The sequence below is a fragment of the Onthophagus taurus genome, chromosome 6 (assembly GCF_036711975.1).
Source record: "Onthophagus taurus isolate NC chromosome 6, IU_Otau_3.0, whole genome shotgun sequence".
Classification (NCBI taxonomy): domain Eukaryota; kingdom Metazoa; phylum Arthropoda; class Insecta; order Coleoptera; family Scarabaeidae; genus Onthophagus; species Onthophagus taurus.
The window spans coordinates 2,356,371-2,369,751 of record NC_091971.1 but is presented as its reverse complement, the minus strand read 5'-3'; the positions used below and the strand labels follow the sequence as shown (position 1 = coordinate 2,369,751).

The following is a 13,381-nucleotide window of genomic DNA, read 5'->3' as shown; positions in this document are numbered from 1 at the left end:
TGAATTAAAATTGTGAATTAATTAATTAAAATAATGGCTGGTGAGGTTGTTGTCGATGCTTTACCTTATATAGACCAAGGATATGATGAACCCGGTGTTAGAGAAGCCGTAAGTAAAAAAAAAAAAATAACATAACCTCAAAAATATTTCTATTTAATTTTTAATTTTAGGCTTCTGCAATGGTTGAAGAAGAATGTCGTAGATTTAGACCGACAAAAAACTACTTAGAACATTTACCTCCATTAAACGTAACCTCTTTTGAAACTCCAATGATGCATACTGAGTTTGAGCGCTTGCAAAATCGTTTACCGATGGATACAATGTCAATGAAACGTTATGAACTTCCGCCTCCGCCAAGCGGAAAATTAAATGAAGAAAAAGCTTGGTTCGAATGCGTCGAAAACTCCCAAGCGCAATTGGAACACCAAGCTGTAAGAATATTAAATCTTCAATTAATGTTGGAGTATTGTTGCCCCGCTTGGCAAAGATATCTTCAAACGTTATCCGATTGCGAAAAAATCGCAATGAAAAAAATTGCAGTTTTAAGACAAGCTTTGCAAGAAGTTAATTGGCAGCGAAAATCGTTACAAACCAAAGGTGGGGAACAATTAAAGAGTTTAGAAGCGAAATGGGTTGCTTTAGTTTCACACAATTACGAAATCGAACAAGCTTGTTGTCTCGCAGAGGAGTATATTTTAAATATGGGTAATCAATTGAAGACATATAAACAACAAAGAGAAGAATATCTAAGGCAGCAGCAGCAACAACAACAACAACAACAGGTCGTTGCTCAACAAGAAATAGAAGAAGATGTGGAAGAAAAAAATGATGAAACTAAGAAAGATGAAAATGAAACTGAAATTGAAGAAGCTGAAGATCATTCTCAAGAACAAGTTGAAAATATTACTACAAATCAGGACGACGAAGATTAATTATAATGTAATTAATAAATAAATATTTTTTTTGCGATTTTTTTTTATTAAATTAAAAAAATATCAATTTTGTTTTTCTTTGAATCAATTACTAAAATCAGTTAAGTATTCCATTTGATAAGACCAAGATTGATTTAGGCTTCCTCACGCCTCAAATGATGTTGGTGAGTGTTGATGGGAATCCATTACCAAACGCCAGAAGCAATTAATTAAGTAATTACATCGTACATAATATAGTGAGTCTGCGACCTAGAGATTGGCCACATTAAACCGTAACGGCTACAATATCGGCAATAAATCACTTGTAACCATCCTGTTGCTGACAGTTTAGTCGAAATTCAATAAGTACTAACCTAACCTTATACAAGATTAAGGCGATAGAAATACTTTAAAACCTTTCCCTGGCTGTTTTTGAAAGAATTATGGACAGATTTTTATATTAAATAGTTAAATAGTTAAATAAGTATCTGATAAATGAATTAATATGAATGAAGAAATTTGTAGCTTTCTTGAAGCTATTTGTAGGGATTAAGAGATGATTAAATGCTAAAAGTTAGCTAAAAAATATTGAATCTTATTAAAAAAATTTGATTAACTTGAATAAAATGTATTGATTCTAATCAGTACTGCTAAATTTATTAAGGATTAATAAATTTTTATTTTGTGTTTTTGAGAACGTACGTCTCTACTAACGGCATACAACGAATGAACACAACAACGACGATATCGAGTTCTTCCTCTTCTTCTTTTCCTTCTTCGTCTTCTTCATTGTAAAAGTAGATGTTTCGAAGAGCGTCTCAGAGAGTGAGTTATAGAAGAAAGCAGTAGTAGACTGGTGACCTCTTATGCGAGAACGTTGGTTTGAGTTTGCCGTCGGCGTGTTCAAGTTTTAGTACAGCTAGTTATTGGATCGCGTGAATATATTCTATTATTTATCGTTTCGAACGATAACGCAAATAGACAAAAGGAGGTGCTCTAGCTGCTGCTTTCAGTACAGAACGGAACGTTTCCTCGTTCCTATTGTTTTCCCTTTTCCATTATTCTCTCGTTGGTTTTGTGTTCTATTTTTTAGTTTTTTTTTTGTTCACATTTCTTGTTTTGAGTGAGTGAAGTGAATTTTTAATCTGCAAATAAAAAAAAGACTAATCAAACTTGGGTGTAATTTATTTAGGTATGTTTTTAATTTTATATTAATAATTTACTTTCTATTTGTAAAGGACGTGGAATCGATCGTTTTTTTACCTCATTTGTATGTATTTACGAGGACTTATTGATCAAATATTTAAAAAAATTAAAACAAAATAAAAGGGTTTCTATTTGCAAGGCGTATTTCTAAAACAATAATTAATTTGCATTTTCTCCCATGGTGTAGTGGTGAAAGCGAGGTTTTCTTTTTAATTTCATGCATTTTCATGTATTCTTTTTAACGTTTTGTTGGATCGAATCAAACGTGCGCATGGACGACGTTGTTGAAAGAAAATGGTTTAAAAAGTGTGTCAACTAAAAAACCGGTTGCGGCGGCCACCTGATTTAAAGGGAAGACGCGAAATCGTTAAAAATCGTTTAGTCTGTAACGGTATTTGTTTCTTTTTGAACAGGTTGCAAACTGGAACGATCACACAGAAAATTGATTACATTTTAATATTAATTTTTTTTTGTTAACTTTACAAATATTTAAATTTACAATAACATTTAATAAACGAGCGTGACTTAAATAGCGTTAACTTAAATAGACCATAAAATCTGTTTACTAAGAATAACTAAAATGTGTTATTTAACACGGTAAATGTGCTGGTTTAGATGTTATTTTTTAAGTAACAGCTGTTATTCCAGATGCTTTTACAAAAAAAAACTATATTTGGTATAAATGGGACTAAAAACATAAATAAATTCAAATTAATTAAAAATAAATTTACCTTGACATTTAAACTGTCATTTAACGTTTAACTGTTAAATAATCAGGGCCAGAAACTGCAAAATTAGTTTGCTTTTCGAAATTATATTTATGAAGCTTAAATATTAAATAATTAATTCTTAATAATAAGAAGTTGACAATCTTACCGATTATTATTAATATTTAAAATTTTCACATTATCAATAATTCAATTTCAATTCATAATTTACAAATCGGGATTATTCTAAAATAAATCGCCAACTTCAGAGAGCATTTTATTTTTTCTGTTTTTTAATTTTTACATTTCTTTTTGTTTATGTGGGTAAAAGTTTATTATTTATTTTGAAGATTCATTTTGAAAAACTTTATAAATATTAAAACATCACCATCAATTTACTATGAGGATCGCTAACTTCTTTGTTATTAGGTTAGATTTTGATTGACAGCTGTCAAAATCAATTAAAGTGGTTTATTAGGATTTCTTAAAGAGTTTGAAATTAAAGAGTACCCTGCAATGAAAAAAAATCTCATTTTAACGTGATTTCAACAAACAACAAATCCCCCAATCTAAAACTATCAATTCAAAGCCATTTTTCAATTTGCCGGTAACAAACACGACCCAGTCCTTGTACCAAAATTATTTATAGCGACAGTAAACACGTCTGTAAATACGAACTACGAACCCCGGGAACACCCGGGAACCGGGACGGGAGATGCGAATTTCGCCCTGGATAACGCAGTTAGCGCAAACCCCAGATGGACTCGTAACGAGATCGGGAAACGAAGGGAATTGCCCTTCTCGATTCGCGCCACAGCGACGCGATGGTGGTGGTAAGACGGAAACAAGGTAAAATAACGCGGGGGATGATGAGGGGGATATCGGAGGGCGGAAATAAAAACGAGAACGCTACTTCCGAGTCTCGACGAGGCGAAAGGTGCATAGAGTCCTTGAAAAGGGGGTCTAGGTGGGTGGTTAGGTTTGGATGGAATTCAACGATTCAATGGATGGAGGTCTTGAAGATCTTGAAATAACTTTACTTACAACGTTCCAAGCGTATTTTGAATTCATTAAATAATTTTCAAGAAAAAATAATTATAATTTTTGACGTTAATAATCTATTTTTAGGTTATGTTTATTACCATATGTCAATGTCAAAAAAATTATTTTAATTTTGATTTGATATGTTTCTATTTTCTTATTAGTTATTGCAAAAAAAGTCTTGAAATAACTTTATTTACAATGTTCCAAGCACGTTTTGAATTCATTAAATAATTACATATAATTTTTGACGTTAAAAATTAATTTTTAGGTTATGTTTATTACTTTATGTCAATGTCAAAAAGAAATTTTTTAATTTTAATTTGATATTTTTCTATTTTCTTGCAGATCTATGCAGCAAAAAAAAACTATAAATCAGCAGGAATCATTTAATTCTTCGATTACAAGCTGGTAAGTAGAAAATGACCCATATTATCAAGTAACAATAGTTTAATTCGAGCGAACCATAGATGTAATCCGATTGTCTGAGTAATAGATTATGTCTATCTCTTTCCCTCTACTCTTGTGGTTGAAATCTACCTAGATAAGATCCCGTTTCGATTATGCTCGCGTTCAACACTTGCGCTCAATTTCCTGATATTATTCAATTCATTTGATACTACTAATATGGGATTAAAGCTTTGGAAAGGCAATTGATTTGGCTTTGAAAGTCGATTTCGTTTAAAGTCGTATTGATTTGTGGAGGTCTTTGCGGCTCTTTCGATTGAGGAAACGAAACGAGAGGAAATAGAAACCTTTTGTTTATTGTCACGGACGTTGATTTTACGGGCTGATGATCAGACGGAATGGATGATTACCAAGCGTACCGTTAAACATCAGGGTCATGGTTCGAAAAAAAAAGCGTTTTTTTATATACGAATTTATATTTTAGAAAGAAGGACAAACGAATTATTATTAGATTAATGTATTTAAATCTGTTTTTTTTTAATGTAAAAGAAAAGTATAAAAAAGAATCGGAATGAGAAAAACATGTTGAATAAATGATAAGTTTTCCTCGAACGTTGATTAAAATCCGACTCGGTGTAAAATTAGTTAAAAAAAAAGCTGTAAATATTTATGTGTTTGTGTATGAAGCGAAAACGAGCCCAATATGAAAAAATCGGTGAAATTTATAAATCTAATTGTGTATATTGAAAGTCGGTGAAAGCTCACGCTGGAGACAAAGTTATTTCTCGTAATTTTATGGGGAGAAAGGAGATTGCAGACAGGAAAATGACATTTTATACGTTTCAAATTAAATTTTCTATTGTTGGACACGATGGAATTTAAATAATTTAATTTTTAAACTTAAAAATTTCATTTGATTTAGAATTAAACAATTTTTGAGGAAAAATGTGATCCCCTTTATTATTCAACATATATGTGCAGATTGCTCTTGAAGAATGGAGAAAGAAATATAGAGGGATTGAACTTGATGAACAAACAATGCTGTACAGTCTACATTTTGCTAACGACCAGGTGGTTATAGCCCAGAACGAAGAAGACCTTGAATATATGACTGTTGGTTACCTTTGGAAAGGGGCAGACGTTTCGCCAAGATATCACCTGGCATCTTCAGTGCGTTCAATCAGTGACACGAATGTGAAGAAATGAAATTATTGTAAATATGATGACGTTTATTTATAGCTAGATTAAATACTGGCATATTTATGCGACATTTTTGAAAAACTAATTCCTAATCTTTGAAATCAATGAAAAATGTATCAGCTTTTATAAAAATAACGATCTATGGAGAAGATGAATTGGCATAATTTTGAATTTCAATAAAAGTTGAATATCCGTTTCCAAGCGGATATTCATTCCCTTTTCGACGTGATATTTGAGCGAAACTAAGTTTTCGGCGGTCGCTGTAATCAACGTGAAAAAGGAAATGAGGGTGGCCGTTCCAAGTTTAATTTCACGGCTATGAAAAAGTTTTTGGACCATTGATTTAACTCAATCTAAATTTGTTATTATATTTTTGTTTATTAAAACACCCTTCGAATCCAACTTCTAATTACATTAATCGAACGTACCATATGTGTACTTTCAATTACATTACATTCTCGCTCAACGCGTTGAAATGAGTAGGAGTAATTAGCGCTAATTGAAATTGGAAACACGTTCGATTCTAGGCATGGAAAAATTGTCGGATATCAAAGGATTCTGTAGCAGCACCCTATCTTGTTACTTTGATGCATTTGAAAGCTTCGTTAGTAAAATTTCATATTTCCACCATTAACTGTTGATCTGGATTGAACGAAATGATTCAAATAAATGAATTTATTTAGTATTTTTACGTTTTCATTGATAATCGAAGAAATTGCTGGAGGTGTGATTGTGTTGGAGGTGGAAAATTGGAAAATCTGTATTTTCAAGCCGCCGGTAGTTTCCACAACGGCCAATATCGTCAATCGAATTGAGGGTCGAACGAAAATAGACCCAGACTGAGAGGGGTTGTTTCCTTACCATCTCGATCCATCGTCTGGAGTCGTCGTCGTCGTCGAGAATCGGTTGCGAGGGTTGAAAAATATGTGTCAAGGACGACACGTGCTCTTCGTTCTACGGTTGTCTCAAGTATTCGTTTTGTCACCCCCTCACGATCGACTTTCGTTAATTGGACGAGAAAAAAAAAATAAAAGTAAAACTTAAATTCGTTTTAAAATGTGAGGTTGCTTGTTGATAAACATACGTTGTTTATTATCTCTTAAGAAATCTCCCATACGGTGCTTTATTATCGCGCGTTCCCTTTTCGAAGGTCTCTTTTAGCTAATATCGATTACGTCTAGCAGACGACAACAATACCCAACCCTCCTCCCACACACTCTCATCATCTGCGGTCGAGTGTTCAATTTGCAACCAGTTAACGCCGGTTTCCATACAACTTTTTATCTTTTAAACGAGGAAATAAAAAAAGAACACGCAATGATAAAATCGTTGAAAAGAAGAGAGATTTAATTAAGAAAATAATTTGCACTGCACAAATTGGGTGAAATTTTAGTGCCGCCGCGCGCGAGACCGAATTAGCATTGAATTGTGAAAAAGTCACGTTTTAAATTTAGAAAGCAATTAAATCTCTGGCGCCTGCTGTGTTCTTTGTTTATCGACTGTCCATGTTCTTGGAAAAATATCACCGGCGCCTTCACCAAAATTAATTACTAAGGTTCTTTTTAAGTAAAATAAAATTTATTAGCGAAACTTGTTTGTTTACAAACTCTACGGGTGGATTTTTATTCATTTCTAAGACTAGAACCCCTCCTTATAACCAACTTTATTGTTCTCCTTTATAAGTTCCATCATCAGCTTCCTCTAAAGGAGATGGTTTGTAAGAACCATCATCGTATAATTTTTCGGTGTTATCTGGAATATATTGGCCTTCTTCTAAAGATTTCGCAACAGGGACAACTAAAGCTGCTGGCTGAACGATTGTTTGTGGTACCGCCGGAACGGGAATTGCAGCAACAATTGGTGTTCCTTTTGTTAAAGTAAGAATTGGTTCAAAAACTGCAACTCCACCTTCAGGGACAATTGTGCCTCCAGCAGCATCGGAATTAACTTGACTTCCATCGGGTCCTAAAACTCTTGTTTTAGTACTTGGTCCTTGAACGATATGTTCATTAGCAATTCCAGGGATGACTTCTTGTTCAACTTGTCCTGCGATTGGGATAACTCCAGCTTGGGCAACAGCCAAAAGCATACAAACAATCTAAAAAAATAATAATATATAATGAAATGTAGGAAGAAGTGAAACTACTCACCAAGAACTTCATTTCTGGTGTATTTAATTGGTGATAACTCGCCGTGGATCTCTCTAGAGTGTTAATAACGTCTCAGAAGAAGGAGTCGGTCGATTTATACCCGCTCAGCGTCCTTGTCTTTTCATCCAGTCCCAATACTTTTTTTCTTTTAATTTTTTTTCGTTTCGCGAAATCAAGTCCTACGCCGACGGTTTCGATTAAACGAAAGGACAACGCCTTGTTGTTTCTTTGTCCGTGATGCGGGCCAACGTTAAATTCCAGTAGTTGGTGGCCTACGATACACATCGAGTTTTATGAATATTTTATTTTTAAAAATAATACAAAACAATTTAGCAACCAAAAATACTTCCTGTATAAAGAATTAATCGAAATATATCAAAAAGTTATTAAACAACCTTGAAATTACAAAACAATTAGATGACATCTTATTGAAACTACGCGAGATAATGAAGAATATTTATGAGAAAAAAATACGACGTTGGATGTTGAAGAAGAATAAATTTAAATTGATTTATGTATAATTGCAAGTGAAGTTTGCGCCGTATAAAATTACACATGAATGTAATTTTTTAACGTTTAAATTGTCATTAATCATGATTAAATCTCAAAATTGATTGAACTAAAAGTTTAATCTCAATATATTAACGTCAACAAATTACAAGATGAAATTTATTATTAATTAATTTTGACAGATGTCATATTTATCATTATTTATTTTTAAAAAATGTTGCCAACTTACTAAATATATCGTCATTTTAAGTTTTCAAGGTTAACAATTTATTTATATAAAATTTATATGTATTTAGAATTTTTTTAAATAAATTAATGTAAAAAACGCCCATTTAAAATTGACGTTTGTTGAAAGTGAGGTTAAAAAAAAATGAGGTTATATAGGTTGATTAATTAATGTAGGAGATTTAATCAAAAACTTAAGATTCCCGAAACAAAGTAAAATTAAAAATCTACAAGATAATAAAACGAACAAAGATTTGAAATCATTATTACTCGAAAACATTAAGATATTGAGTTTCCAATCCGATTCGCCGTGTTGACATTGACGTTTGTTGAAAGTGAGGTTAAAAAAGAAAACATTTTCTCCAAAACAATTCGGATTTATGAAATACAACTTCTTACGATTATAATGAAAGATTTTGAATAATGTTAGACGTAATTTTAAGTTTCCTCGGCGAACACTTTTGTTAAAACATTTCTTTTAAAATTGTCGATTTGAAAATGACGTTTGTTAAAAATAACCTTTAAGAAAACAAAGTACTTTTCTCCAAAACGGTTTAAATTGAAACAATAAAATTTGTGCAGATTATAAAGGAACGTTTTAGGTAAGATTACACCAAATTACACAAAGTAATTAATTACTATTAAAAAGTAATAAAAAATAAGACACATTATACTTATAGATTAAATTCCCAATATGACAGATCTTTGAGATAACCTTGACATTGTTTATCTTTGCAGTTTTAATACCAACTGTTAAAATGTTAATTTCGATTTTTAATACAAACTATAAATTTAGATTGATTTATAATTGCAAGTGAAGCTTGCATCATTTAAAATTACACGTGAAATCAAACTTTTATATTAATATATTAACGTCAAAAAAATAACAAAATTTATTAGTTACTTAATTTTGACAGATGTCATATTTATTTTTTAATTCCTTTTAAGAAACACTGTCAACTTACTAAATAAAAACAATTTATTCTTTAACGATTTAAAAGTTAACCTTTTTAACAAAAAAAACCTTTTTTATGTCAAACTCAGTTTATAGGTTAAACTTGAAAAATAGGTTTAAACTCGTAAAGGTCTTAAAACTAACCAAACTTCTTTAAGTGACAAGTTTGAAGGCGTTTGGAATGTTTAGCAAACTGTATTGTCTCTGGTATAGTTTGCATAATTTCTCAACGACACACGAGGATTGTTTATAGTAAGTGTCCCTCTGTGTGTAAAGATAATAATATACGGTCCGTTAACATTATCTATTTCTTGCACTTGTTATGAGACGATTTACATAATTCACTTACCTACATTTTATTGTGTAGACGCCAATATCAACAACAAGATTAAAACAGGTTAAACAAAAAATGTTAATAAACAATTCTGTGGCAGTTATAATAACCTTGAATCGTATATGAAAACGGCATCTCTTGCAACTTGTTAAACATGAATGATTTATGAAGAGATTGGCATCTTAGATAATCAGCTTTTTAAAATGTTATTAAAAACACAAACCGCAATTAGTTTAGTTATTTTTGTGGTTAAAAAGGATCAAAAATAGGATATAGAATTAAAAAAGAAATTAATAAGCATAATTTAATAATCAAATTTAGCAATAACACTATCACAGAACCTATAATCTAATCATAATCTTGGTTAAAAAATTCTACCAATAAATTCTTTTTCCTTTAAACCAATAAATCTTCTCCCCTTTATAAGAACCATCAGTATAAAACTCCTCAGCACCGGGATTATACGGTACATAAAACCCATTATTCCCCAGGTAATTTCCTTCGTGTACCCTAGAATCCCTAACAATCCGTCCAAAACTTCTCCTCATCGGTCCAGCAAATGCCAACACTTTAAAACTACCAGTTCCATCATCGGCTAAAAACGTTAACTCTTCTTGTTGTTGACCAACAACTTGATGAAACTCCGTAATAATTAACAAAAAAACTCCCAACAACATCTAAATAAATTACAATAAAATTGAGATATCACGTCATACTCGGTCGAGCGTCATCTTAACTAGGTACTACTTACAGCGAGTCTTATTGTTATTAGATCCATGGTTTCGCTTTCACTTCTTCTTTAACAATGACAACGAAAGACTGAAAGCGACCAAGCGAACGACAACCGATTTTATAGAGACGTAAATGGCCTTCAAGAAAGGGTGTGTCGAAAGAAATTTTCATATATCTATAACTAAAGCTAAGCTAAGCACGTGTTTCGTTGCAATTGTGTTGTTCCGTTAAACAAGATACTTTATTACAAAGGCGGGTTAACTTTAAAGATTTTGGTGTGAATCATAAGAGGTGACGTCATTTAACGAAACTGAATGAGAACAAAATTTCGAAAGAGAATTTGACTAATCATTCAGATTATGTAAGAATTAAAAATAATATACCTAGAAAGATTCCGGAAAAACTTAATTTTTTTACATTAATCATTTTAATTTTAACTTTGCTTGTAACAAAAATCCCTTCAACGATCTCCCATTTTTCAGACGGGATTCTCTTCGTAGAAGCCAAAGTACGAGTTATTTGTCGTAGCCGAGTCTCGTTTAACCGGGAAAGATATAAACGACGACAAACTACTAGTCCCCCTTCCCCTAACAGTTTTCTTCTCACAGTTTCCTTCAAATCCATAAAGAAAAGAATCGAAAATTGAACGAATTTCGTTTCGTCTTTAAATTTAAAATCGGCAGTTACTGGGTTTAAATTTATTCACGCTCTCACTTTTACGGAACATTAAGATGTAATCAAATATCTCCTTCCCTTTTATATTTTTACCAAATAGTTAATTAATGAGAAAATAAATTTATGGTAGTGATATCTTATACTAATAGAGCTTCTACCACTGTCATTAGAGCTAACATTAGACCTAGAACTAGATACATTCTGATTTAGCCGTACTCAAGACGGCTAAACGTGAATGGTTCCAGTTCTAGGTCTTGTGTTAGTTCTAGTGATAGTGTTAGTTCTAGTTTTACTTCAATAAGAATTTAGTGATATCTTAACTGTCATGTTGCAGTTTATGTGGGAGAAAGTAAGTGGGTACTCCCTGGTTTCTATTGAAATATATTTTTGTATATTGCATCTTATAAGTGAAATTCACTGTTTAAATTTGACATTTGTTGACAGTGAGGTTAAAGAAAAAAAGTGAGGTTAATAAAAATCGCCGTGTTGACATTGACGTTTGTTGAAAGTGAGGTTAAAGAAGAAAATGTTTTCTCCAAAACAGTTTGAATTTAAGAAATAAAACTACTTACGATTATAAGGAAAGGTTTTGAGTTATATCAGACCTAATTTCAAGTTTCCTCGTTGAACAGTTTTGTTAATACGTTTCTTCTAAAATTGCCGATTTGAAAATGACGTTTGTTGAAAATGAGGTTAATAAAAAAAAATATAGTTTTCTCCAAAACGATTTGAATTGAAACAATAAAATTTTTTGCACATGATAAAAGAACGTTTTAGGTTAGATTACACCAAATTACACGAAGTAAATAATTAATTATTATTAAAAACCCATAAAATAAATAAGACACTTTTTTACTAATAGATGGCGCAACTAAATTAAAATTATGACAGATGTGAGATTAGTAGTTTTACTACCAACCGTTAAAATTTTAATTTTGATTTATTTTTATATTAAATTATAAATATAGTTTAAATATTTGTAATAAATTGAATTTTTTAATTTTTTTAAATTTAGCTTAAAATTATAAACATGTCTCGTCTACAAAATAATAACCACAGAAATTTCGTAATTAAATTTCTCCAGCCAACAAAACATCTTTTTTTCTTGCCTCCCGTACTGCTTTTAACCACCACCCAAAGAAATAACTAAAATATACAACGTAATTCCCAAGATATGCGGTTCTTTTAAACTGGTTATTCCACAGGGTTTAAATTGTTAATTATCATCCAGACATTGTAACCGCTATGTTATTTCTCTCAAAGTACACATTTTGCACATATTATCTCATAAAATGGAACGAATTCAAATTCTGTTTTAAAATAAAATCTTTAAAAATAATCTTGTTAAGAAGATAATTTTAGGAACGATTTGTTTATGTTGATTAGTATTGTGCTAATTGGTTTAAAATAACTAAATAAGATGAAAAATTGGTCACGATGGTTGTGGTTCCTTTCAAGAAAGTTTATTAATTAACCAAAAGTTTAGTTTGAAACCTAGTTTGAGTTGATTCCCAATTGTTCTATCCGCTTTAACTATACAACGGGGGGATGGTTTAAAGTGAGCCGTTGTGTTATTGGACCGAGAAGCTTCGGTCCACCCTATAATTGAAATTTCAGACGGGTCATTTCTAGTACGATAAAGTATCAATTAAAAAATAACTATTAAAACAAATATGTTTGTGTTTTTAATTATTTATTACAGCCGCATTATCATGATCAATCCAAAACAACCTTAATAAATTTCTCCTTTATAAGATCCGTCATCGTACAATTTTTCGTTGATATCCGGAACATATTGACCTTCCAAACCGGACCCAGGAGCCAAAATTGGGTATCCAGAAGCGGTCACTGGCGAAGCAACGAGGGTTTTTGCAACACCATATGGAGTTGAAGCGTATGCAACTGAAGGTACAACAGGGGCGGCGGCGTAACCATATGGTGATAGAACTGGAGCAGCGGCGTAAGCAACTCCATGAGAAACAACTGGAGATGCAACAACTGGAGCAGAATATCCAACAGCGGCAGCACCAACATTTTCATGAGCTACGATTCTTCCGGCTGGTTGAGCAGAAACGATTGCGCTTCCATCGGGACCTACAACCGAAGCACTCGAACTGGGACCTTCTACGACTGTTGTCTTTGCAAGTGGAGCTACAGGAACAAGACCTGCAGACGCTACTGCCAAACAAGCTGCGAAGATAACCTGCGATACAAATTTTTAATTAATAACTTAATATAAGTTGAGATTAAAGAATCTACTTACAAAGGAGTTCATTTTCTTTGATTTGTCTTGTGGTTGTACGAGAACTAATGATTTTTGTGTTAGA

At 32.0% G+C, this 13,381-nt stretch overlaps 3 protein-coding genes and 1 long non-coding RNA gene across 5 annotated transcripts in view; 2 read left to right on the top strand and 2 right to left on the bottom strand.

The window, feature by feature from the left end:
• The first annotated feature begins 26 nt into the window (after nucleotides 1-26).
• On the top strand, nucleotides 27-999 carry LOC111424731 (BCAS2 pre-mRNA processing factor). The gene is made up of 2 exons (XM_023058383.2): nucleotides 27-108; nucleotides 171-999. Exons 1-2 carry the CDS (start codon nucleotides 34-36, stop codon nucleotides 930-932), a joined length of 837 nt encoding a protein of 278 aa, XP_022914151.2. The 5' UTR covers nucleotides 27-33; the 3' UTR covers nucleotides 933-999.
• A 757-nt stretch (nucleotides 1,000-1,756) lies between these two features.
• The window catches only part of LOC111424825 (uncharacterized), a 30,965-nt gene continuing 19,340 nt past the window's right edge, over nucleotides 1,757-13,381 (top strand). The window contains exons 1-2 of one of the 2 annotated variants that reach the window (XM_023058518.2): nucleotides 1,757-2,103; nucleotides 4,224-4,276. The gene's annotated coding sequence lies outside the window, so the exon portion shown is untranslated. Of the gene's footprint in view, nucleotides 2,104-4,213; nucleotides 4,277-13,381 lie in introns of both variants that reach the window. The other variant, XM_023058519.2, reaches the window with a different exon arrangement.
• LOC111424829 (uncharacterized) lies at nucleotides 7,030-13,361 on the bottom strand. The gene is made up of 4 exons (XM_023058522.2): nucleotides 13,318-13,361; nucleotides 12,792-13,257; nucleotides 7,624-7,694; nucleotides 7,030-7,571 (listed from the first exon to the last, which is right to left on the bottom strand). Exons 1-4 carry the CDS (start codon nucleotides 13,327-13,329, stop codon nucleotides 7,137-7,139), a joined length of 984 nt encoding a protein of 327 aa, XP_022914290.2. The 5' UTR covers nucleotides 13,330-13,361; the 3' UTR covers nucleotides 7,030-7,136.
• LOC111424830 (uncharacterized) lies at nucleotides 9,938-11,271 on the bottom strand. Its single transcript, XR_011640784.1, has 2 exons — nucleotides 10,399-11,271; nucleotides 9,938-10,324 (listed from the first exon to the last, which is right to left on the bottom strand). It is a non-coding gene; the product is annotated as an uncharacterized lncRNA (long non-coding RNA).